The following is a 27,978-nucleotide window of genomic DNA, read 5'->3' on the forward strand; positions in this document are numbered from 1 at the left end:
GTTTACTGTTCTTTAACTTTCATAAATCCTGTTTCTAGTTGCCAACCTATGTGATTTTCTTAGATATGAATTTGTTGTTAAACTTCTGTGCAGTACAGATTGTAATTTGAAAGGAAATAATTTTGTTCTTTATTCAGAAGATAATTAAGTCAATTTGTGGAAAGTTTTAATAATACATCGCTGATTACAATACTTCAGAATGGGTGATCCTTGTAGATCATATATTAAATAATAAATCTCCCAACTGATATTGGATATGAGGAACAAACATAAGCTTTGAATCTCATTCAGTGAATTAGTGTTTAGTCAGTAGTTTTTGCAAGGAATGAGTTAACGGTTCCCAGTATTCCTGACTTAATGTAACTAGAGTTACCAATCGCTTTCTTTCAGCCACATAGCACTGCATATCTATCTATATACATAGTATAAATTTATAGAACATGGATTTACTATAATAAAATGTAAGTACATAATACATTATTCCAAAGTTAACCAATTTTCATCTAGTGCGCCTAGGACGTCTACAGAAATTTCATGAGGGATTTAAATCTCTAATTTTCCAGATTAAACATTAGTTTGCAACTTTTCAAAACAATTATTGCGATATCCAATAATATCTCTTTTTTGTATAACTAACCTAGATAAAATTAAATTGTAAGTACGAATCTAAAGTAAATAAACTACAAAGAAAATCAAGAATAGTTTACTTCATTTTCATCTACTATAGCTTTGCCAAATGGCTTTGAAAATGTTTAAAATAGAAGGAAATGTTTCATTTATGAGTGAGATCTTCCTTGGACTAACCAGGCTTGGGTTTGGCCGCAGGTTGACTCGGGGTAGAAGTGGGGGTGGAGTAACTCTGGCTGTAGTTGCCAGACACTGATACGTTGCTCGTCTGTGAGCTGTACGTCTGGCCCACGTAAGATCCTGTGTTGGTGTTGCTGTTGGTGCTTTGTTGTGGGTGGAATGTCTTCTTCACCTGTCATTGCACAACACATTATCACTAACAATATTCAATTTTGTTTCAAGGGATGAACAATAATAATATACTGCCTAAGTGCATAATTTATTTATTAAATGGTTTAAACTATTTTTTAATCAGAGTGCGGTTTGTAAATTAAAATTTTACTAATTTTTAATACAAATAAAAATCTCTTAAAGATAACATATTTATGTTGTAATGCTGTGAACTCAAAGAGCATTATTATAAGGGAAAGGTAGTATGTTACACGACACGAAAAACAATTAAAAAGAAAACAAGGCAAGTATTGCAAAGGACTGGGGTAACTATTACGTTTGTCTTGTGTACGAGTTCCTATATCAAGTAAGTTAATATATTACCAAGATCAAGATAAATCACCAATGAATGTAAAAGATAAGAATGGTCTAGGATTTGAAGACTTGCACAGAAATTGTAGACACACATTCTTTAATCTTAATTGTGAGTTACAATGGTTACTAACCTGAGACTGTTGTGACGGATAGGTTGAGCTGTAGGAGGGGACAATGGGTGTTGTGGCCGTCAGTATCTTGACTGGTGTAGCCTGCGTACCCGGGCGAGTTGTCTGTGTTGTATACGTCGCACTGTACGCTGGCTTGGGTCCAGCCGGTGTCGCACCGATCACTGCACATCAGAACAGAACAATTTATAAAAACTTTACGTACTTGACTTAACCAGGCTAGTTCCAACATCCTGTAGTAAGTGTGAACATTTTAAACATGAATCATATACATCAAAAAGAAAAAATTATTTGTTAAGTTTTATTTTACACAATGATGTCTCTTAAATGCAACTCAAGAACATTTTTTGCATTATACTGATGATCCAGTTTTCAGAAAGGTGGGATATCAGCGTTCTACAATCGATTGGGATATTGTCAGCAAACTGAAGGCAAACACTTTGAACATTTGTTATAACTGTTTTGGTAAGTGATTTGAAGTAAAAGAAGTAAAATAAAAGATTAAGTGTCTCAGTTTTCTCTAACAACCAGAATGTTTGCATTTGAAAAATTCTGTATTTTATAATCTTTGAGTGTCCGCCATTTTGTAATGCGTCGACTGTTTTACGTCAGATTTTCGCCAAAATGTTTCTAATTAAAAGAGCTTTAATTTGATGTACGACTCGACCTATGCTTCTATTTAAGAATTTTCACCAACCCCTAGCGGGATATCCCCCTTAAGCAGGATATCATGGTGAAATACATAAAATAATAGTTTTATATGAGCAAAAGCTTGATGTAAATTTTGGTTCTTATATTGTAATTAGTTCAAAAGTTATTAGACCGTCCCGGGACTTTTCAGCACCCCTGTATATATAGGAGAATTGCTGTATGGGGAATCTCTAAAAGTAGAGACGTTGCTTGATTGCTGGTGATTCTGATTAAAGTAATCTCCATGGTGGATCATACCCCTCTTCAAGTCACCCCAAAACAATATTTAGCGATTAAAATCAAGCTAAAGAAAGGGTATCGGACAACTAAAAAAAAAGTATTATTGAAGGTAGTACTAAAACAAGTTGCTAATAATATTAAAAGACCTTCTTAATTTCTAGTATTTGGGTGAAAGTGGGGATGAATATCCATTTGATGAGGAGGATGTTGGTGGAGATTTACGAGAACAATGCAACAAAGAAGCACAGCGAACAGGAACTAAATGATATATGTTACTTTTTATTTTGATACTAGTTTCACAATTAGTGTACCTGACACAGTAATAAGTCGTCAATAGGTACTTTGAGCTGTTATATATTTTAGTGAAATGAAGTATTATTTTTTTTAAAAGTACAATTAAGTTAAATATTTTAGTAATCGTAGAAATCAGTTGAAAATGAAAAATTTTCTCTCTTTAAAGAGAACAAATTATTTCCCTCTCAATCTCCTTCTTCCAAAATATATGATATACAACATGGGTGCTTAAGACCATATGGTTAACTACTTTTTACGGTTCATGGCAGATATAACTAAAGAGTATTTTCTATTGTTTAATCACTCCGATCTGAGATAAAGCTATAATTACAGCACAGTGTCTATTGTGCAGTTATTACGTTTTAATCACTTCACTGCATCTTATTCAAGCCTAATACTTTTGAGTAAAAAAAATCATACTTCAGACATTAAAATGATATTAAAAGTAAATTGTTAAAAAAAAAAACTATTAAGATAACTCATGATTGTGGCATTTTAATTGAATCCATTTATAGGTGGTTCAGTGCAAAAAAATTATACAAGTTTGTTAAATCTTTTAGTAAACAAAAACTCCTTTACATCTAGTGAAAGAAATAAAACTTTCCTTCCTTGAAAAAATTATACCAATACAAATGTTTATAGATATATATCCCTACTTGTCCATAAAAAAGCTATAAAACGTATTTAAATAAGATATGTATTAACATTGTTTTGTGTTAATTATTTATTCATTGCTTAATTTGCAATATTAGTTAATTTGTTTAATTATAGAAAAATATATAATTTCACAGAACCCCCACCCCCCCCCCCCCCCACCCCCCCCCCCCCCCACCCCCCCCCCCCCCCACCCCCCCCCCCCCCCACCCCCCCCCCCCCCCACCCCCCCCCCCCCCAGACAAAACTCAAACCACATGGAACCACAATTAATCAATCTGTTATCGAGTAGAAAAATAACTCAAGTACGAATACTTAAGTTCCAAACTTCTGTACTTTGTTTAGTTTACTGTACCTTCTGTCTAATATGAATTATTAGCAATTGTTTATTGTTAGAAGCTTATTCACTATAAATATTTCCTTTTGCTGTTGTTGACATTTATGGATGATACAAAAGTTACAATTTGAAAAAACCACTTTAAATAAACGGATTGTATCAATAAGTATTGGTATAGTATTAATACTAACAATGCAATATTATTAGGTTTTCTTCGGCTATTCACCAAAACTAACAAAGTTTTCAAAACAATTGTGTGTTTACGTTTTAAAAGCTATTGTTCCGCATGTACATATTACACTTTGATATAAAATGTATGGTAAACCAACATCCTACCGAAAGTTAAATAGTTTAATAACAAACACCTATGAGAACAACTTCTGATTTGATTCATTTAAAAAATAGCCTCGCTGTAATTTGATACACAATAAGGCTTCTCAAAGAGCATCAATTTATAAGAACTGAATTGATTTTATTTAATCTACAGGAACTTGCAGTTAGTAACTTTTCCAGCAATGCAATACTGCCGAAACTGTTAAATTTTTTAAGAAAGTTCAAAAATGACCATTGGAACAGAGCACACAGCAAGAGAGGACTTATGAAAATATTAGTTTTGACCAAGATTATTTAGAAGAGCATAAGTATAAGTTAATTCCAACGATACAGCAACATAGATTGACACTCAAACTTCTCACATTTATGAAATATAAAAATATGTACTGGCAAACAAAATTATCCAAAATCAATAATTGTTCTACAACAAATCAACTTTGGTCTGATCTCTAGTTACTGAACTATCGTTAACAATAGTTTTCGTCAGACATTAGAATCACCAATTGCATCGTGTTTTGTATAAAAAGAACTAACTGTAAAATAGAGTATCTACATCTCTACTACGGAAGGAATAAAACATATAAAATCTAATAAAACCATCATCAAACATTTAAGGAAACTAATTGGTTCTGATATAATTATAAAATGCATTTTACAAACTAGCCAAGATGTCGGATTTTCAATTGATCGGGTTAATACAAAATCTATGTAAACATGAATATACTAGTATGTAAAGGGCGTTTTAAACTAAAATACATATAAAATCCAAGGAACATGTGATTCTATTCGTAAAAAATGAAAATACAAATTAAAGCTGAAAAATTATTAATATATGACAAGCATCATTTTGTTCCTTAACCCTATTAATATATTATTCTTTATAAATTAGTTAAAAACAAACAATAAATAAAACATATCACATATAATATGAGACAATACACTGTACAGTTTATTAGTTTACTGGCGATAAATTTGTCAGATTAGAGAACAGTTTGTGTTTTTTACTGACTTCGACCAACGCACACAACACTAGAAAAGTTCAGGGTCTTCCACTAACGTACGCTCAATACGACTATCTGGGACTTACATAAAGTACAAAATGATTTTTAAGCCCATCACGGATCCTTCTGCCATATAAGTGGTAAATCAATGATTTGCCACTTATAAGGTTTTATCATTTTCAAATAAAAGGAAAATGTCACTAAATTTGATACTCCATTGAATTACTAGGAGTTGCCGTAAGTAGTAGAGTTTTCACTTGTTGACCATAAAAATTAACATGATTTGTCATCTAGTAGAAACTCGGTGTATGAATTTTAAGTTGATCTCACATTAACATGACAAGATTAATTCAGTTTTAATTGAAACTGTAGATTCACTCTGGCTACACAAAGTGGTAATTACCTCAAAAAATACTTCACTCGGATGTGATCTACTAATTTTAGTGTTATTAATGACAAACACTAAAAAATATCTCAAGGGTTACGAGTTTAGTTAAGGTCAAATTTTAATACTCTTTAATGTTCCGATGAATCTGAAAATTTTTATTAATTTAGCTTCTTATCAACATCATTCAATCATGCTAATGAGATGTTAAGTGGCAGAGAAGACTTAGTCCTAATTTCGAGTTTATAATAAATATATTTTTCATTTGTTTTAACCAGCTGATTGCAAGACCAAGACAGATATCTACAGTCATCATACACATCAAAAGTAGATTTGAGGAGTCCAATAAGATATCAATAAGACGCACTTTATATTAACTCTTAAGTGTTCTTAATCTGGCCCGATTACCATTTAGTACTTTACGTACGGTCCCATCATCATAATGAAACAAATTTTTAAAGGAATATTTTATCGACAGAACAGTTTTAGACACTGTGTGCAGGTCGGGAGGGCAGTGTAGAGCGCGATATGGCAAGTCTCTACTCCGAGTCCTCGCTGGGACCGTTGTCAAAACCTGCCAGATCGGGTGCGGGTATCAGTCCCTTACTCAGAGCGTACTCTATGAGGGCCATGTGGCAGAAGATGTACTGATCTGGCATCTGGATTGAGAAGGCACGCTGGGACCGGATCCGTTCCACTGTTTCCCCTCACATCCACCGTTTCCCGTCTCCTCCAGTCGTGAGATGGAGATGTCCAGTGTACAGAACGTTCCTGGTCGGACAGATTGAAACATATTGAAATCAACAACATACTCATCATGATTTTAAATTATACTCGCTACAATAAAAATATACTTTTGTACTGTTTCTTTATTTTTATGTATATTTGACACAACCCTTATCCTCATTACTGGCTATCAATATTTTTCCGAAGGTTTTGGAACGAAATTCTTGGTGAAATGATAACCTAAATAGCACATGTAGTAATAGCTTCTTTATTAAACTCGTATCTGACCATCTGCCAATAGCAAGAACCTCTCGCACTTTGTCTGTAAGTAAAATAAATATTTTTCGTATCATAAATTAGCCCTTTCACATGAGACTTCTATTTCAATGTATTATAATACATTATATACATAGTATAATTGTACATAAATTACCTATTATTTGCCAGATTTCAAAAAATTAAACTTGTGGTGTCCAAACGAGACCACGTTGTAGTAAACGTAATATTTGTCTCCACAAATGTCTAATCTGTCATGAATGTGTGTTAGATCCTTCTCACTTCGAGTTCACCACAATTCTTTTGGACTACAAACTGTTTGAGATCTGATGTCTAAAATTAGTGTCGAGCTAAGTCCACCAATTATGTGGTTCGTCAGTCAACATCTTCATTTAAGGAAAGTCAATTTTAGCATGACAATTAAGTTTCTTAAGAAATATTTTAAACCATTTAATGTTCATTTTTTATTCTACTTTGGCAGCAAGGTGACAAGGTTATATTTTTATTAAGGCCAAGAAGTATTGCGTGTAAGTTTTCTTGTCACAATTAACTTGCATGTAAATATTGCTATTTTTAGTATTATTACTATGACTGCAGATATGTTTAGTCCATTATGTACACTATGTGAAAAAGAACTTGCGATGGAATTCCTCTACATATATATATCTAAAGCAAAAGTGATAGTTTTAAAACTTTTGTGACTTCAAATTTTTAACAATTTAATTTAATAATTTTTTTCAAATAATTCTGAGATTTGAAAATAGCATTCTCAAAAACATTACACCTGTACCTATTTTACCTATTTTTTAATAAAATTTGGTCTTAATGGATTCACTATAGTTTCTGTGTTATAAAGTTTCAAAATTGCAATTTGGTGGAATATTTTTTATTGCTTATTCTTTCAAAAATAGATTGTGACTTTGCAGCAGATACAACCCTGTGATAGATATTTTTTCATTTTCTGTAATATTTAAGGTTTGTTTCAGAAGGATTTGTGAACTTTTTGGGTAGTTTCTTTAATGTTTTATTTGATATTATAATACCAGGCATTATCCAAAATTTGTCTTTTAGAGAGTCAGATCTATTGTTTTACTTTTGATAATAGACGAGAATTGTTAAAATATTACAAAAAATACATTAAAAATGTAATGAATTTTTCTGTAAGAAAACTAAATGTGTTCAGAACTATATCTCCAGTCCTCTTTACATAAATAGTAGTTTAAAAAAAATCAGCATTTTTGTACTTGAATTTTTTTTGATTTGGTATAGTTCTGTGTCGACTGAGAAAGAGGTAGCAGTGTCCGCAACGATTAACTAAGCACTAAGCATAGTGGTCTGACATGCCGGTGCCGAATACTTCACACGACACCCTGCTGGATGGCAGACTGGATGGAACACTAAGTCATTAAATTTGTGGTAGATTGTGGTAGTCATCCTAGTTGAAGAGTTTACTATCTCTGTCATATCATAACTTGCAAACAGATAAGATAACAACAAGAACATTTCATGATTACCCTCAAGCCAGTTCACATTCATACCTCCTAAAACTATGGTATTTCCCTAAGAACACTTTATATTTTTCACAGCCTTTTAGGAAAGCGCTCAAATTTGAGTTTAGAGAACGATATGTACCAATAATGATAAACGTGCCCTTTTTTTTTCCAGTGTTACTTTTAATACTCTCTACTTTAAAATCCCTTTCAGCACTTAACCTTGAAATAAAAGTGGGACTGAATTTCTTGCCAATATTAAGACACAGTTGTTTCTAAAAGAATAGAATATATTTTATTGCGTAGACAATATATATTACATTGTATTGCAATAGTCAATAATACCAATTTTTTACAGTATTTATCTTAAAAACTAAATCCATTCACTCGACTTTCCATACAGTTGCACGCAGGCTCACATTCATACACATACAAAAAAAAAAAAAAAAAAACAAAATTCTAATTCGTGGGATTAACCCCCAGGATTGCAACACCGCCGCGAATATCAATCCCAAGTGTGCTCCATGAACTCGCCAACTGAGTAAAAAGCACAAGACACCAGGTAGTGTTTTAATTGGGTTTTTAATTTTTTTGGATTTGTTTCTAAACTTAGTATTTCAGGGAGATTATTAATGAATTTGAATCCCAGCTTGAGAAGGGAGGCGTTCAAATGCTGCTGTTCTATGCTGTCAGGCTCGAAAGTGCCCCCGAGCTCTTGTCTCGTATTTGTGTATATCACTGCCCTGCGTCAATATACACTGAAATTGACAGTAAAATGAAGTCTCTAAAAATATATAAGCTGGGCAGAGTTAGCAAGTTGAGCTCCCTGAAGGCACTTCGACATGACTCTCTGTTGTTCAATTTTGCGATGATTCGAACAGCTTTTTTTTGCAGTCTGAATACTTTTTCCAAGTTTTATATGGCACAACTGCCCCACAGAGAAATTCCGTACGACAGGTATGGAAATATTAATCCATAGTAAGACATCAGACGTACAAAACTTTGATAAATTTCGAAGGACAAAAATTCAGTTGCCAATTTAGCGCATACACTTTCAATGTGAACTTTCCAGGTCAACCCTTTATCTAGGTGTATTCCTAGATATTTAGCAGAATCAGTTTCTTCCAGAACAATGTTATCCATCATTACTGTTGGGGTTTCATTAAGTATTCAACCCACATACATAGAAGTTGATGTAATTTGTCTTTTCATGATTAGTTTTGAGATTATTTACCAGAAAATTTTGAATGCAAGAATTAAGATCAATGAAGGTTTGAATCTCCAAAGAAGTCAGAGAATCAGCCCGGAAACAGAGAGTCGTGTCATCTGCGTATTGAATGATTTTCCCATAAAAGATAGTCGGCAATTGTGTGAAGCAAACATATATCCCTGTATAATAAAAGAAACAATTTTGTAAGATTGTAGGCCATGTTCTGTCAACACCGTCATATCAGGGTTCTCCAAATGTGGTACTGGACTTGAAGAGAACCATGATTTTTTTTATCTTTTTTAACAAAAAGATTCTTATTTTTCACAAAATTTCTTAGGTTACATTGTCTTTATTGAGAAGTCTTTCTAAAAAAAAAGGCTGTTTGCCACTGATAACTTCCGTGATTCCATTTTCACTACCACCGCTCTGCTTTAACATGTTAACCACACCACCACGATCAGTCATCAGCATCTCTGTCGTCAACACCATATTGAGCGGAGTACCATCAAGGATGTCAGGGTTGTCATACGTTGAATTCAAGGAGATCGGAGATCTTGGCTTCTTGACTGGGCCCAGTTGTCCTTACTCCTGCGTCTTGCTCAGAACGTGCTTTCAACATCTTCCTCCCTTTAGACCGGTTGGTGTTTTGTTCTGAGTTTGATCTATTTGCTCTTTTTAGGTGCATTTGATTGCATTAACTTTTGCATACATGTGTTAATTTGGTCCTAAATTGTTTTTATCTATTCTGGAGTGTACAATTGAGTTGATAAAGAATGGTGGTTACAATCTTCCTCTAACTAATTTTGTTATAGTGTAGTCCATATGGTTTGTAAAATCCCTTTGACGAAGTATTTTGTTAACATCCACGTGTTATGTTGAATTGTGTCTTTGTATATTGGACTAATGTGGAAATGTGCTTATTAATTTTTACTATAGCTTTATTTAATCTCTCACTGTCAAAATGGAAAGGTACAGAAAACATGATAGCATTTGTTTTTTCTGCAATTGACTTTTATTACTTCTGTTGAAGTACGCTCAAAAGAGTTATTCAAACTGTCTACCTGTGTTAGAATTTCAGGGTCATTATGTTTAAGGGAGATTCCCGTTACCGACATCCATTGTACGTTCACACTGCTATAATCTGTCTACCAGGTAAGACTGGGAATACTTCACTAATTCATCGTCTGTCTGTGTAGACTGATCGCGCATTGATGGATTGTGAAAGAGTAATGAGACTCCAGGTCAAAAGAGATTTGAGACATCACTGTCGGAATCCCAACACGAGACATATGAGTTAGCATTGTTTTCGGATGGTCTCCAGTATGCTTACTATTGATGACAGTTATCTCCGCTTTATCACTATTATCACATGCAAATAGATGACGTGCATGTTCTACCCAAGATATGTCTTCACCATTCAGCACCCATGGCTCCATGGTTTGCCGGTTTTGGTTGCTTCAATATTAAAATTCATTATGTAAAATGAAATAATTTTTTGTACATTAAAATTGACTTTTCCTCTACATATAAGCAAATAAATCCGTCAAAGCACAACGCTAGTTAGACATCAAAGATCTCAATTAAACATTAAGAACAGAACGATACATACTCCGTCATTAAGGATCTGTTGAAAATATATAATTGTGTACAAAAATGTTCATCTAACATTTGTAAGAGTTGCCTTTAAGTGTTCAACAGTAAGGATCTGCGTTATCTACATGGTTGATAAGCCCCTGATAACAGCGCCTCTGTAGCAGACAAATAGAATCAGTTAAAGTTGATTCTCCTAATTCCGTGGTTTATTGAGACAGTTGGCAATTACTTGCACTAATATGTTGCGCAACGGAATAAGGAGTTGAATGAGGATTATTGACGATAACCTGTACTAGTGTTCTAACCTAAGTTATTGACAGCTAATTTTATTCCTTTTAGTTAAAAGAAACTCACATTTATCTTCCAGCAAACACTATTTTATAACAAAAGTTATATAATTTAGAATAAAGTTTAGTTAGGACTCAATAGATACACCGAACTGCAATAGAAGTATATAGATACATATAGCAATACTGCACTATTTTTTTCTCGTTAAGCTCACACACAAAATACCCATGACTTACACCAGCAGTCAGGTTAGCCATCCCTGATATATTTGTCAGTCTAAACATTACAACTTCTCTTTATTCAAATTACTTGCTTTTCAATATTTACACTGTAAGACTCACATTTAGAATCACTTGACTAAAACATTACAACTAATATATCTAATAGGAGGGGAATTACCAGTGCGTCCAATGCCAGCACTGCAGTGGACGACAATGGGTGGGCCACGTGGATGACCCGCCCAGGTGTCGCCCAGTGCTGCCAACATGGCAGCCTGACTGAGCCGCACACGCTGGAGGAAGTCCAACATCGCCAAGGCAGACAGTGGCACACCGTAGTCTGGCCATGATGTGAACTGGTAGTGGCTTACCTCTCGGCTCTCATCCGTCTGTGATCACATACTCAGAAAATTAGACATAAGAAACTAAAGAGAAATTATACAACAACAAAAAAAGAGATAGGTAGTGGCACACCGTAGTCTGGCCATGTTGTAACTTGGTAGTAGTTTTCACTTGTAATTCACCTGGTAATAGCTTTTATTCACATTAAACTAGCTAAAAAGGTATTGGGATTAGAAATTCAAGAATCATAAATTGAATTTTTTTAGTCATGAGAATTGTATTTACAGTTAAAAAATAAAACTTTTAGTTGAATTCCAGCACTTCTTACTGAAGCAATGAACAAGTATAATAAGATCTAAGTGGTATTTGGCATCTGAAGTCTATAAATATATCTAGTCTATTTTTGAAAGTTTTTACCTCATATATTATATATTGAAGGTTTATTATTAAATCTAATTTCAAACATTGATTACATATAACGTTGTGTTAATAACATTTTCAGTTTTAAATGGAAATAATTAATAGGCTATAAATTTTGTAATTGAAAGTCTGACAAAAGAACAAAGTGCTATAGCTTAGAGTAGCACAGAACGTACCACAGTGTTGTGCAGAAGCAGCGAACTGATGACATAGTCAGGGTGTTGCTCGACCGCCTGTGTGGTGACAACAAACAATCCGTGGGTTTGCGTGCCGCCTTCCGTCTCGGCCCAGTACTGTGCACATTTAACGCGGCCACGCTCCACCGCACGTGTCGTCATGACCACCACCAGCGTCTGCTGCTCCCACACCATGCGCCAGAAATCACCTGTCGTCCTTGGCAGCGGCCCTGAAAAAAAAAAATCAAACCCATTCATAAAGATCTCAGAATACTGCAATGTCTAAAAGTAATTGTGAATAATTGGTCATTATTTATAATGTTTGGCTATTCTGCATAAGTACCAAATTCACAAACCAAAGTTATAAATACTTTACTTTATCGGCCATTATAGATAATAGCTAACGCGATTTAGCTAAGTAGTATTAAATAGTCCTAGGAAAATGATCACATAACCAGACAAATTTGAAGAACAGGTAACTCAAGTTGGTCAAAGTAACAATATCAGGACGGTGGAAGAAGTTATGTGACTAAAAGGCCATGTGAAGTGACCTAACCTAACTATGACTGAATAAAGGAAGAAATAAAGCATGATTAATCACTTTGACCAAAATCACTATCTATTATACATACTGACTGAATATTGATTATAATTACTGAATTAAATACTCTCACTGTAAAGTATATACTATTTTGGTTTTAGTACGCTTTAGGAATGAATTTGTGATTGTTAAATTCTAATATGGAAAAGAACTTGAAAGATACAAGAATATTGACTTAACCCTTTGAGTGCCACGGGTATTTTCCGAAGGCATATGCATAAAGTGCCACGCTGTTTTTCGCATATTTGTAAGCTTTTGGGAAAAAGGCTGTTGTAAAATAACTATCAAACAGATTTCCATCATTTTGTTGTTGTTTTTTTTTTCTTATTAAATGCAGAATATGATACATATCGTTACAAATAAAATTTGATTTATAAAAATATAAAAATTTTAGTATTTATAAAAAAAAGTTTTTTTACTTTTGTATAAAAAGTTAAGTTTTGATCTAATTTGTGTGTATACGGTATTTATAAGATTTTTTAATCTTTATATACCATTATAAAGGCCATATGATTCTAAATAAAACCCATGTGTAATATCTTATTCTAGAATTTTAAAAACATGGCATTATATGTATTTAAAAAATGCTGCCCGGTACTGACATTTTATAAACTGTACTTCATTTGTCAGAGTTTACAAATTACTTAGTAATGATGAAGTTTTCCCAATAAATCTAATAAAACATTAATACAACATAAATAAATATGATTAGTAAGATTTAGAAACAAATACTTGCTAACATATTTACATAAAAGTTTACATTTACTAAATAATAACCCTAATAATATTTACACTGAAAATTCACGTTTTTCGCTTGAACACAAATCAAATCATACATTACTTTTGTAAATAAATACAGTAAAATACTGTATAAGTTACTATTTTATTTTGTATTTACTCAAATGCTTGGTTATCGGCACATAAACAACAAGAAAGGCCGTTACGCAACACGGTACTCGTCCGCTACGTCGCGTGACTGGAAGACAGCATCATCGTACAGGTACTTATCACAGCCCACTATTTTTGGACGAGTTTTCCCTATCAGAGATAAAAATAAACTTCATTATATGTTCCTTCTTCCATAATGAATCGACAAATACTCGATGAGTCATATTTCCTATCTCCAAATAGACACACGAATGACCTGACATTTTCGAATAATGAAACGTTGTTCTTATAGTTTTAATTTAATTGATTGTCGTAATAACTTGTAAATTCCAAAATAGGTTAAATAAAGTCAGTTGTTTTTAATACTGTAATTTATTTTGTCCCCGATAAGGAAAACTCGTCCAAAAATAGTGGCTTCTTGATAAGTACCCAAACAACGTAAGTTTCACAGATAAAATAGTAGAGAAAGAACATAAAACTCGTATTTATTGATAGTTTTGAACCTATTGAATACAGCCGTCTGATTATTTGGCCAAAATAATCTTGTACTATATAAAATATTATCAAAATACGAAACGTCAAAATTGGCGACGCTGGCACTTTATGCACTTTTCGTACCGTCAAAATTAGCGATGCTGTGGCACTCAAAGGGTTAAATCTGTACTATTGAAAATCAAACAAAGTAATTCAAACTTACTGTATAAATATTGAAAATTACAATTTTGCAACATATTATTTTAGAAAATGAAAACTTTATGAATGCCCTAAAAAATTTATAATATAAATATTATAACATATTTTTATATAATATAAATTTATAAAGCCACAAAAGAATCACCTTAATGATGTATTAAATGAAAAAATAAATTAAATAAAAATATTCTATTTGATGGAATTAAATCTCTCCATGGTGTTGAAAGTTCAGAAAATAGACATAGCTCTTCAAGGTCAAGTGTTATCAAGTGCAACAGTGTAATGAATGCTGACAGCATTTTATTCAATGTCCATCAAGATAAACACAATACAATGTATGTGTATTTACCATTATTAGTATATCACCTGTATATTTTCAGACATGGATTAAAAACGTATCATCACTAAATTTGATCACCATTATAATAATACCATATCTCTATTAGATTACAAATGTTTTATTTATTAAAAATAATAAATAAAACCCAACACATCGGTAAACATTAAAAAGTAATGAAATATGTTAGTAGTTCGGAAAGCAAGAATGATCCAATCGGGAGAATCGTTTAACTGATCACACATTTGTGGTTGGGGCTATATCTTGCAATGGCAGTAAAACCGTGAAGTACCATGTCGGTTACGCACGGTGACACGTAACAAACCACGTAAATAACTAATGGCACACAACAGGAGCACATCTCAGTCATCAGTCAACACCCAGTTAGTTCACTTGCCAGTCAGTTTTCATTAAACAGTCAGTCAGCACCCAGGTACTTCGCAGGCTCAGATCTTATAATTTGAATCAGCAATTGATCTTGAACCTCTCCATCTCCTCAACATGAAAAGTCGTTATTGATAGTGTCAGTCACAGTGTTAATAATTAGAGAAACAGTTTAGATCACCTTGTGTGGAAATGAAGGCATTTTTCTGGCGGTAGCCGTCGACGAAGTTGGCGTTGATGTAGTCCGTGGTGGGGTCACCGTCCAGCTGAGAGAGGAGTACTCGACTGTGGTCATAGCACAACACGTCCGTGTACCTGTTCTTGGGCAGGTTTGGTCTCAGCCTGTCACATTACATACAACACTTAAAATCATGATTCATATGCTCTCTTATCCACTTACATTAATCCATCAAAATTAATAGCAAAAACACAAGGGTTGCATTTTATTTAATGATTAACATTTTTACGACGTTGGTATACCAAAATATGGTTAGTCCAACAGAAACGATTAACTAGTCTTAAAGTCAACTACAAATATTTGTGAACCGACTTTGTCAGGTTTCAAAGTTTAAATGTCCTCAACAACTACTACCATCTCTGATTGACTAATATTACTCTATAGCTGAGCCACTTTGAAAGCAACCTGCGCAAAGATTTCTTGCACATAAGGAGAGGAAGGAGAAGGAGCTCGACCACGCCTACCACCACCCCCTCTTTCACTTCTCGATCTATTTCCTTTACAAGACACAAGTGGGAACCGAGTGCTTTGTTTCCCTGCGTTGGTGTTTTGGAGCATCACGCTATGTTTTGTTATTCTCGTTGTTATGGAATAACAAATACTATTATTTATGTTAAAAATAGTCTATTGCATCTATTTAATATGTTAGTATAATTAAGAAGTATTATTATATAACCAGGTAGAAGTAACAGCTGTTGTTATTATTACTGGGTTTGTAAAACAGCTGTCATGTAACACATACCCTACTAGTGGTAAAGTGACAACTGAGGGAGTGGTTGGTAAGGAATGTGGAGAGGGAAATGACTCTGTGCTTCTTCTCCCTCTCCACATCTCTCTCTCTCTCTCTCTCACCTCCCCCCCCCAGCACTGTTCACTTAACAGGTCGCTTTCAAAGCGGCTCATCTACAGTTGTGCAAGTATTGAGTTTTAAATTGCTATTTGAGAATAAAAAAAAGTTAAAGGAAGAAAAGTTTTCATTTACAAGCGCTACTGAAGGTTTGATACCAAAACTGGTGTCATACACATATTGGTCAATCCAAACATATATGTGACGGTTAAGATCATATACATACCAAAGGAAAATAAGACGTCCAAGGACTGAACCCTGAGTATTGGTTGTAGTTTTTGCAGAATTAGTTTTATGCATTTTGAATGTGTCTATATAACAATATATAAGCTAAGAAACAAAATAATGTCACACGTGAAATAGTTGTATACTTCTTTGGTAATGTAAATACTGTCCCTAGAGTGAGAGGGCTCGAGTGTCACACCTGGCGTGGTTGAAGGAGCCGTCAGGCGGCCTAGCCTTGATCTCACTGTACTCTGCTACCAGCCCACTGCGGCCTTTGGTCTGTACTGCGGCAACTAGCTGTTCCACAGACAGGCCCTGTGTCGTGTCACAGTGTAGCGAGTCGTCGTCCGAAAACCCGCTGCTGGCACTGCTCGGCGGGGGAAGTGGTGATGCAGCACCTGCAGCACATTCCACTTGTTTTGTCAATTGTGAATACATGAGTGATGGAGTTTGTGCTACCCACTATTGCTAAATTGATACAGATAAATCAAAACCATGTTACAGCCCCCTCTCACGCATCTAGCTTAAATTGTAATAAAGAAATGAAAATTCAAATACAGAATTTCCAGCTTTTGTTAACTAATGCGAGTTTTGACTTGATGCTAGAAACTTTTTTCGTGAATTTCAAAATAATGCTAGCTGTCAATACTTTTACATGGAAATTCCCACCCTTTCCATGTGACACATTATTTTAAAGCATACCAAATATCTCATTGGGTTTCTAAGATTTGGGATTCAATTAGCATATTAGTTTTAAGTCTGAGTAATAAATGTCAACTGGATAAAGTTTTGGCATATGTTGAGACAAAAGGATAGAACAAATGATAACCACGGATAGGTGTAACCAACTTTGGAGCCAAAAAAGCACAGCTTCCTGAACAAAACGGTGTTCTAACACAACAACAACTGATGCCTTTGTGGTTGGATGGATTTTAACCAAATTTGTATAAACACTCTTCTATGGAATGGTCTAGTACGTTATTTACACCGATTGGACATAAGATGGTGAAGCTTTGGGTTCCAAAACCAAAAACACCTTGAGGTTGGATACAATTTTAACAAAATTTGCATGAATTTTATATGTGATGGATATTAACCAGGATAATTTTTCAACCCTTTGCAACAAGGAGGAGGAAATCTAGGATCAAAATCATATTTTACATCAATTAGTCTTATTGTACCATGTGGTTCGATTCATTTTAATAAATCTTTTTATGAAAAAAAATGTTTACTTAAGATATTTTTTCTTTAACCTTTGGGCCAAAACCTCTAGAGCCAAGAGGGATTCCACATATAAACCTTTCTATACACTTAATACTAGTTTTAAAGGCAGGAGCCTTCCATAAGTCAAAATCTACTGGCTTTTATAGCTGATAGGTCAGAGCTCTAGAGTCCTAGCAAGTTATAAGGTCTCAGTGGGCGAGAATTATCAGTGCTTGAGAACTCTCTGAGCGCAGAAGAGGCTAGAAGCTTCCCAAAACTGAAGGCTTCCAGAGATTGGGAACTCCCAAAAGCTACAAACTACTAGAGAATGAGAGCTTCTAGAGTATAAGATCTCTCAGAGTCCAGGAGCTTCCAAAGATCATAAGTGGCCAGAGATCAAGAAGTTCCACAGATTGGGAATTCCCAAAAGCTACAAACTACCAGAGAATGGGAACTCCTAGAATAGAAGATCTCTCAAGAGACTAGGAGCTCCCAAAGAGCATAAGTGGCCAGAGATCAAGAAGTTCCAGAGACTGAGAACTCCTAAAAGCTACAAAATACTAGAAAGTGGGAGCTCCTAGCATCCAGGAGCTCCCAAGAACACAAGTTGCCAGAGACCGGGAGCTCCCAAGAGCCACCTGCCAGAGAATGGGAGTCCCAAGACGCTAAGATTTCTCAGGGTCCGGGAGCTCCCAAAAGCCGGTAGTTCAGGGCATTTTAATGGTAGAGAAGATACATTCTAACAACTTTCAGTGATAAAAAATATCTGGTCCTTGTTTGTAAAACGCTCAATGAAATAAACTGAATAACCTTAGATATAAAATTAAGATATAAATTTTTCCAATTTCTGTCTAAGAAATACTGAAGAAATATTGATATTACTCATGAAGAAATATTTATATTGATATACGTAACAAAAACATTTAGCACAAAAGTGTTCAAATAAAACTTTACTTTATAAAATAAAACGTAATTTAAAGATATACTTACGTATGCAATTACACAGAGCTCCTATTCAATGAATAATTCAAATTTTGAAATTACAAACCAAATTGACTTCCCAGATTTACTCATAATTTATGTTTATTTAAACATATTTATCATTTACCTACTGAATTCTCAATATTATTATTTTATTTTTTGGTTTCAATTGATTTTTATTATGGCCAAGCGAGATGAATGTAATTTTCAAGGTAACAAATACATTGATTAATCAATTGACTTATTACAAAAACATGTGTATTACAATGAACCCAAAAATCACAACATCCGTACCCATTCACTGTTGATACAATCTCTTCACTTAATGATCTAGTCCAAAAAATTTAAAATAACTACAAATAAATAATTAAAATTTTCTCATGCTACATAGTATTCATGGCAACCAATTAAATCTAAATATTGTTTCATCGTAACGAAACAAACTTGAACTATACTAAAAAAATACATTCTCCTAATAAAGTTGAGGACTACATTTAACACTTTTACCGTATCACCGGTCTGTGAGACTGGAGGGGTATTTCATGTTTCTGAAATTGGCACTACTGGTGTTTGGTTGCTCCCTCCACGCTCAGTAGCTGTCAACCGGTCTCTCCTGAGCCGTTTTTGATTGGTTTTAGTTTGTCTAGGGTGTTTGACCTTGAATCAGTCCAGTTATTTTGTGAGCGCTACGGTCTACTGTACCGGACGATACGGTTACTGTAACTATTCTACCGGTCTGTCATACCGGGTGATACGGTTAAAGTGTGAATAGTTATTACGTGTTTGTATATATTAGTTTTTGTGTTTTATTATAACTTGTTATAATTATGAGTGACTCGGAAATTTTAAGAGTGAACGATGGAAGATTTAACGAGTGACTTTTACAACTCCTACATAACGTTGAAGGGGATGATAGTGACGATGAACCTGTTGACGATTCGGATGAAGATCCAAACTATGTAGTGTCTGATAACGAACTAAATCAAAGTGAAAGTGATGATAGGTAGTTTTGCTGTTGATGAACCCCAACTGGAAGATGAAGATGACATCCACTATAGTGTCAAAAATTATTTGGTTCAGGAATCTGAAGATGACTTTTATGGGGGAAAGATGGTAGCGTATGGTGCAGAAAGGAGCCACCCAAGCAGCGCAGAACACCTCAACATAACATTTTGAGGGGACCATTACCCGGGCCTACTGCAAGAGCAAGAGCCTTAGGTAACAATCCACTCATTACAAGATTTGAATTCATAAAACGACTGACCTTAAAACTTATAAAGCCTCACATGACAAGACGCCTAGAAATTCAAAATTAGCCAAGAGACATTAGACGTGTCATCACGGAGTATGTTGGAGAAACAGAAGCTGCAAATCCTAATGAATGTTCCTAGTGACAAACTGGAAAAACGAAAGACATGTTCCAAGTGCCCAGCTGCTAAGGAAAGAAAAACCAATTACAAATGTATCAAATGCAGACAACCCATCTGTTTGGAGTGCAGCAGAAAGTTGTGTGCATTTCATGTGTTCAGAATATCTAAAATCTGTGGATACTTTTTTTGTATTTACTTATGCCTTTTTTAAGTTTTAATTGCTTTGGTAAAAATGTATGTGTATTTCTTATACTATTGTAAATAGAGCTTTATACTATACCAGTATTCTACAATATTATTTTCCATCCTAAATTTCCCAAATTATTAAATTTTAAAATTTTTTGTAATTATAAAAATTTAAAAAATATTAATTGTAGTTTTGTTATCAACAGGGAATAATTGTAAATATATTTTGTGTTTAAATCTGAACTAAAAAACAAGAATAGCCCAAAAACAGCAAAAAACCTCCCTCAGGTCTGTGAGACCGGATGATACTGTAAGTGATTGTAATTTCATGATACGGTAAAAGTGTTAACACAATATTTTATAAATGCTATACATGTAATATAGTTGGCGTCAAATTGCAATACTTCTATGTATAGACCAGCTGTTAAGAACAACTAACTACACAGTTTATTGTTGAGTGAGCACTGTATTATTGTTTGACTTATTTCAGTTATTTTTAGCATTATACTTTATAATATGTTTATATTTCTTTATTTCAATGTTAGCGTATTTAGGTTGATTTCTACTGGTAACCCTATAATGTTCAATTCTTGAAAAACGTACAAATGAAAAAATCCATATTTTATTTATTTCCTGAGACAAATTAATGAAATTTGGTATAGTTGCTCACTTTTAACTGCAAATTAGTATACAATGATCATGTAAGTGCTTACTATTTTTTATATGCACCTCTCATAAATAATGTCATATAGTGTATGAAAAGTCTTAAGCATGCCATTTTTAGTACAACATATTGCAAAAGAATAATTTATTTTATACACTCACTACTGTAAAATTTAAACTATTTCATACTGATCTAAAAGAAATTTAAATCTTGAAAGCAAAACATATACACAACATAACATAACACAATAGTGCTGGAATGTTAGCATATAAAACAGTAGTAAAAATAGAAATAATTTGCAAAAGAAAAAGGCTGGGATCGAAAAGGTTAACCACATGCAAAAGGAACTTTTACTATGAAAGTAGAATATTAATGACTGATTATGATAATGCGCTAATAGATGACATTTCTAGTAAGCTTCAGCAAGGCCAGATCAACACAGAGGCACAAGGAACTGCCACACTATGGCCAACGGTAATTAGTAGGTGAGATTTTGATAACCAGAACATGTTTAAAGTGTCATAAAAATATGAACTCTAGTAGACATGTATTATGTTACTATGTTGCCATTGTTAGAAGAAAAATTCCCTGTTCTGAAGCAACATTTGTTCTGGTTTATTTTCATATTTTATTAGCTAGTTAGCAACTGAAGTATCAGAATATAGACTGAACTCTTCTACTAACAATGTTATCTGGTAAGATAAAAATATTATGATATTTGTAACAAGGCTCAACAGTACATGAGACACCGCAATGCTCAGCCTCTTGTTAAAATATAGACCTGATTTAAAAAAATAATATAAGTACACTGCCATCTAATTGTATAACCATTTGCCTTTACACGTTAAGAGTATTCCTGTGAAAAATTTTATATTAAGTTTTTAACGGTTTATTTGTTTTTCCTCTACTGACGAATACTTAGCTTAGGCTAAAGTTTGTTCTTTTGATATCGGATTCTGCATGTATAATTTGTGTAACTGTTAATTTTAAACCTGTAATAGTTGGTGTGTTTTTTAAGAATACCCCTTAGACTTGTTCTGTGACGTGTTCTGTACGATTTATTATTGTCAGTTGAATAAACGAATTCTGATTCTGAATATAAAATAGAATAGATTTTATACAGCAATAATAAAATATAGAGGGTAGCAAGTAATAATGATGTAACAGTTTTTAGATATGATTTCCACTTTTAAAGGTTATTTAAAAGAAATGTTTCAATCCAGAATTACAATTACGTTTAAGAGAATTCTCCGTACTTAAACGGTCAAAAAAATGCTAGTATTTTTTTTTGTTACTATGTATGTGTTTTAGTTGACAAAAATAGAAAAAATCATAAGCTGTACTTAATATGTTTTTAATTCGCTGTATCAACCATAAGTAATTGATATAATCAGGCAGAATAACACAAGTCTTGGGCATTTATTTGTACAAACGTTGTAAGAAGCAATTAATATTATTTATTAGGTGACCATATTCTGAGAGGAAAAACTACTAATAAAATATTGAAAATATCTAACCAAAATTACTTAATCAATTATATGTTATTTGGTTGAATAGCATACATTTATTTGTTTCAACTGAAGAAAAAGACAAGATAAGAAATATTGAGACAAATTGAATTAAAAAAATAATGTCATATTGGAGAGAAACAGTTTTATACAAAAAATAATCTAATATTGTAGTATTACTTGATCTCAATACAAGCCTCATCAATTTTTAAGTCATTATACTGAAAAAAAAATTAAAAATTAAAAAACGTAGACACAAAAAAATTAACCTACTTTCAAAGGACTCGACAGAATGTAATGAAAGTCTAATTAAACAATCCAAGAAAATAACTTCAAAACGTGTTCACTAATGTGATGAGTTTAAAGTTTGTAAGTGGCAATGAAAGATTTGTTACTATGTTACATATGTTAATATGTCACATTATTATTTTACTCTTTGTACAAATTTGTGATTTGCAATTTTCTCTTTGCTATTATGGTTACCCATATAAGCAATGTAAAAGTGATAGAACTCAATTTTACCTTTTATTTTTACCTTTTGACCCCAACAAAATCAATATATTTCTTCACGGACCAAGAGAAACTTATGCACTCAGTTACACATCTCTAAGATCTTTCTATCTAGTGTTTTCACAGACAACATGACATAAAGAAGGCACACTGTCAAGTCCATAATAGGACAAAAATGGATGAAAAGTGTACAGTTAAATCGACAGTTAATTATTATAAGTTGAACAACTATTATTTAAATATTAATGATTTCGTACAACAGAAACAATAAAACATTACACAATTTAACAGAACAAAACAATCCTTGACAACTAAACTGTTCAATAAAATTAGATAATAGCACAACTTACAGCAAGTTTTCAGCAAATACACATTGAAATGAAAATTTCTTGTGTGGTAATAAACATAACCAAGGTTCAACAGAACCAAACTCAATAATACGAGATAAAAACAGCGAGACATAGGATTGCATCACCGCATTACTCTGCTGGGAATGAATAGACAATGTTGATAATGACAATTAAATTATTGACACAATCATTTCATCAGCTGTTGTTAATGTAACAGCTCAGCCTCACTTTGAGCTTTAAAATCAGATCAGAATAATTTAACTGAATTCTCTCAAAGAACTTCAACTTATTTTTAAACTAAAACCACTAACTATTAAAAAATGTATTATAAAACAAAAAATTAAGAAAATGTTTATTGTATTAAAACTTACTATTATTACATTAATGTTAAGAAAGGCAAAATTAAAGCGTTTTTATGCGAGTGGTTTCCCACTGGAAAATCACTTACATTAGTTTTTTCTAAATAAATGTTGCATTTGTAAAATTACAATTACAATATTGCAATTTAAAATGACAATTTATTGTGATTCATGTTGAAAACTATTATGATTATGGTTATTTAAGTATCTAAAGAATTTCATGTAATACAAGCAAAAGAAATAACATTTTTGTGCAGTTACCAAGTCTAATTTAGTCCTGCCACAAAACTTTAGAAAACTGTTGTCTGGTGACACTATAAAAAGTTCAATTCTTGATAAAGAAAAACAATTTCTACCATGATAAAAATGAAAATACTATAATTTGATGATACGAGTATTTTTAAACAGTTTGAAGAAAAGTCGAAGAAGTTACACCTTTCTAAAACGGAAAATTATAATTACCAGTTCAAGTGTTCAAAAGTGGATCACAAACGATATGAACTCAATAAAAAAGCAAGATTAAATTGTGTTCAACATTAGCCAACAGTATAGAGAAAAATGCTAAGATTTAGAAAAAACTGTGAGTGACATTACTGTAAACGTGGCTTAATGTAATAACACCTTTTAAGTTTCATATTTCATATGTAGATGATGATAAATTGGTTAAAAGATATTCAATGCCTCCAGGTGAGTTCACTAAGGTAAATTATGCTAAAAAATAAATTATTTGGTCAGCACAACATTCAGAGAGTGAAACAAACATTCTATGATTTGAAGCTTTTGTATCAAACATCAAAATTTTTAAAATTAAAAACCACACAAATGGTACGTACCAAGAACTTTAGAACATTTCTCAACTTTCATATGAAAAATAGCACTTGAAAAATATTTCCCCAAAACAACACATACTACTTTGTACAACTAAAATTGCACACATACACAAACAATTATTTAATTATTCCAAAAAAGCTGTAAAGATAACACTACTTTTTCTGTAAACATACATTTCACTTTTTTTGTAGGCCTTAATTTAAACTCATCAAATTCCTAAACACAGTTTATAAAATACACAGGCTATCACTGAGTTCTGACTAAGTGAACACAAATTGAAAAAAATGTATTTAGTAACAAAAAACTGTTAAGTACAATAGAAAATAATCAACAAATCTTATATTTAAATGTAATTTAATTAAAAAAAAGAAAGAAATTGACTTAAGAGTCTATATTTTTCAAGTTCACACGAGAAATAGCACTTTGAAAAAATTATTCTTTTATAAAAAATAATATAAATTGAAAGAGTAAATTAAACTAAATACAAAAATAAAAAGTTTTAATTCAATTTTTTTAAACTGTAAAAGTTACGTAGTTTTTAGAAAACCATTTTCACTTTTTGTGTTGTTTTACAATAAATTTTAAACTAAATATCTAATTAATTTAAAAAATTGCTATAAATATTTTTTTTGTAATTTGGTTCATACAAATTGTTAATAGGCCTATACTAACAACTTTATGATACGTAAAACATTATCGCGGTAGAATTAGTACTGTGTACATCCGTATGTTGGCATTCTTCAGTAATTTTCACAATGTACGTATATGGCACTAATAGGTTTAATTAAAATACAAGATGTTTTCTAGCCGCCATAAATATTTATTATTAGTTATACCATACAGTAGTGTAAAAGAAAATTAGATGACACTATATCTTTTTAAAATAGCGAAGCACTTATTTTTATGTTACAAGTTTGTAACTAATGTAAAATATATTTTGATAGTGAAGACTGAATTGCACAAAAAAATTAAAATTATTATAAAATTATATATTTGCCCTTCTGATGTCAGTTACTCAAAATAATTACAATTCCATCAAAACTACATCTAAACATCTGATTTTTGAATTTTCTATCAACCTTGACAATAAAGCTTTGTGTTTTAAAATGATAAGTTATAAACGTAAGCAACAATTTTGGCATATAAAAATTACCTAGATCATAATCTGCTACTTTGAGGACCTTTTTCGAAAACAAGTCCCAAAATGATTTTTTCTTCTTTGTTGGACTGTGTTGTGCCTTGCCTTTGAAGCTTGAAAGAGCATTGTGGTCCACTTTACTCATAAATTACACCACCATTTCGATCACTGTTTAAACTTCAGTAACGGTAACACATCAGAAATGGAGGGAGACGATAACACCGTAACTACAGGTTTACTTTGTTTGGTTGTTAAATTGTATTTTGTACACTGAAAGCGGAAACCTCAGTTTTCAAGTTAATTAACTCTAGTGCACAGTCAACTTTATGGAGATCCAAAAGATACGCATATCACCATATGATTAAAAATTATCTTATGACACGCTGGCATGATGAATATATAAGCTAGCTGAAGTGTTAGTATTAATTTTCAAAATTATATATTACAGAATACCAATAAGATCTGGTTACATAGCTGTAGTATGGTTTCACATTTAGTACACTCCTAGACACAACTAAACCGTCTATACTTCACGCCAAACGACAGACACGGTAATACAAACGTTCCAATGCCACCTGAACACATAACAGAACACGACAATAACAGCAAACTGATAAGGTCGAAATTTGCTCATGAATAGTAGAGAGGGAGTGAGTGTACAGATAAGATATCTCTTATCACCTGTATATTTTGTAATATTTATTACCAACGCAACTTTTCACTTCAAGATAAATTCCAATCAGGTCCGTTAATGAATCAACATATGGTGCTTATGGAGACAAACTAGCTGATTAATAGGACACTAGACTAATGGCAGTTATCTGTAGTTTACTACACGTTTTTATGACTAATATAAAATAATCTGTCAGAAGAGCTGACATGGTAAGTCGAATGCCTCTCAAACATAAAACAATATACACGTAATAAGCCATATGAGCTCCCACTGTGAATTGGAACAGCTATTCAAAAGGTGATCAAATGAATTCATCATTTGCACGGTACCTGTATTTTGTTCAGAGCTAATTGCACAAATTCCTATGCCATTTCAATACACTGTGGTTGTATTTAGACAGATGGTAACTAGTGTGAGTCTCTCAAATGTGCTGCAACGGTTAGAATGTCTCAACCATTTGAACACACTTTAATTGCAAATTAAATCTTAGAAACTGAAATGAGCGTTGTCTTTGGTTACATGGTAAACACTTATCATGCCAAACAATTACCTACTCACAATGACTCATTGTTAACCTCCAATTATTGCAGTATTGTTAAATTTTCAGTTTACCTGCTATACATTTCACTCTTACTTAATAGTAAATAATTCTTCATGTAACAAGCTATTTTTATATTTCTTAAAATTTTGTCTTATCTAATACGGTTTTCATGAAATTTTGGATAACATTTGTTAAACGGCCACCATTTTAACACTAGTAAAGATATTTTATTTAAAGTGTTACATCTAAAATAGATGAATAGTCATGCAAAATTACAATCCACTAGCTTATAAATATTCATGCCAAATTACAATCCACTAGCTTATGGAACTTTTGAGCTAGGTGGTTTTACATAAAAAACACAGACAGACATACAGACTGAAAACTAAGCATTTTAGAACATATTTCTAGGAACTGGGTTGTTAAATGTCAAAAAATTATTTAAAATAATAAAAATTCACAAAAAGTTTTTTCCGTCTTCAGAAAAGGTAATTAAAAGGTTGTAACTAGATTAAAATAAAATTAGAAATATCAATTAACAAAAAAAAACCAATGACACCATCCATTTTCTAGTACCTGAATCGTTGGCCCCACGTTGCCAAATCTCCGCAGTGTTGTTAGTCCGTGCTGTTATCTCCAACTCCTCCTCATCCTCTTCTGAAGCGGCCGGTGATGCTCCCGCCTTGACATCCCCACACTCCCCCTGCCACACAATACAATTTACAGAGCTATCCCACAATTATTGTCTGTACTTTTACTAGAATTTCTTTAGCAAACGTTTTGATTTTCTCTAACTATTTTGGGCGTGGAGGAATATTAGACCTGTGATAAAAATATTTTACAAGTTTTATGAGTAAACAACTTTGACAACAGTCTCCTCTCTGTTTGCACTGATGCATTTTAAGTTATAAAAAAATGTTAAGTGGTTAAACAATGTTTTTCTGCCTCTCATAGAGTTATAACGAAGTATATACTTATGAAATATAAACAAATTATCTGTCAACATCAAAAGTTTAAGAAGTACCATGCATTTCAATATTCTTATCCAACTTACCACATACACACAGGTCTTACGATATTATATGTTCTGAAAATCTTGCGAACCATTGCAAGCATTTATGAAATGATTTCAGTCCTGGTTAGGTCTTTTAAATAATAAGACTGAAATACATAAATTTCATAGTGGAATAAAAAACTGGCTTAATTCAATTAGGTTTATGATTACTACTACTACTACTACTACTACTACTGACAGAACCATTCTTTAGCCTATTTCTGAAAGGGAGGTAATGTGAGGTACCAAAATCACAGACTAAAT

At 32.7% G+C, this 27,978-nt stretch overlaps 2 protein-coding genes across 2 annotated transcripts in view; both read right to left on the reverse strand.

Moving 5' to 3' along the window:
* The window catches only part of LOC124366657 (zinc finger RNA-binding protein), a 33,770-nt gene extending 30,822 nt beyond the window's left edge, over positions 1-2,948 (reverse strand). The window contains exons 1-3 of the mRNA XM_046823259.1: positions 2,942-2,948; positions 1,464-1,624; positions 805-979 (exon numbers count right to left, since the gene is read on the reverse strand). Of these exons, the coding sequence (XP_046679215.1) occupies positions 805-979; positions 1,464-1,624; positions 2,942-2,948 (343 nt within the window). The remainder of the gene's footprint in view (positions 1-804; positions 980-1,463; positions 1,625-2,941) is intronic.
* A 2,957-nt stretch (positions 2,949-5,905) lies between these two features.
* LOC124365730 (tyrosine-protein phosphatase non-receptor type 9-like) overlaps positions 5,906-27,978 on the reverse strand; it is a 174,308-nt gene continuing 152,235 nt past the window's right edge. Inside the window, 7 exon segments of the mRNA XM_046821714.1 lie at positions 5,906-6,098; positions 6,101-6,165; positions 11,377-11,584; positions 12,134-12,363; positions 15,218-15,378; positions 16,546-16,744; positions 27,237-27,363. Of these exon segments, the coding sequence (XP_046677670.1) occupies positions 5,934-6,098; positions 6,101-6,165; positions 11,377-11,584; positions 12,134-12,363; positions 15,218-15,378; positions 16,546-16,744; positions 27,237-27,363 (1,155 nt within the window). The 3' untranslated portion in view covers positions 5,906-5,933.

This window comes from Homalodisca vitripennis, chromosome 7 (genome assembly GCF_021130785.1).
Source record: "Homalodisca vitripennis isolate AUS2020 chromosome 7, UT_GWSS_2.1, whole genome shotgun sequence".
NCBI lineage: Eukaryota > Metazoa > Arthropoda > Insecta > Hemiptera > Cicadellidae > Homalodisca > Homalodisca vitripennis.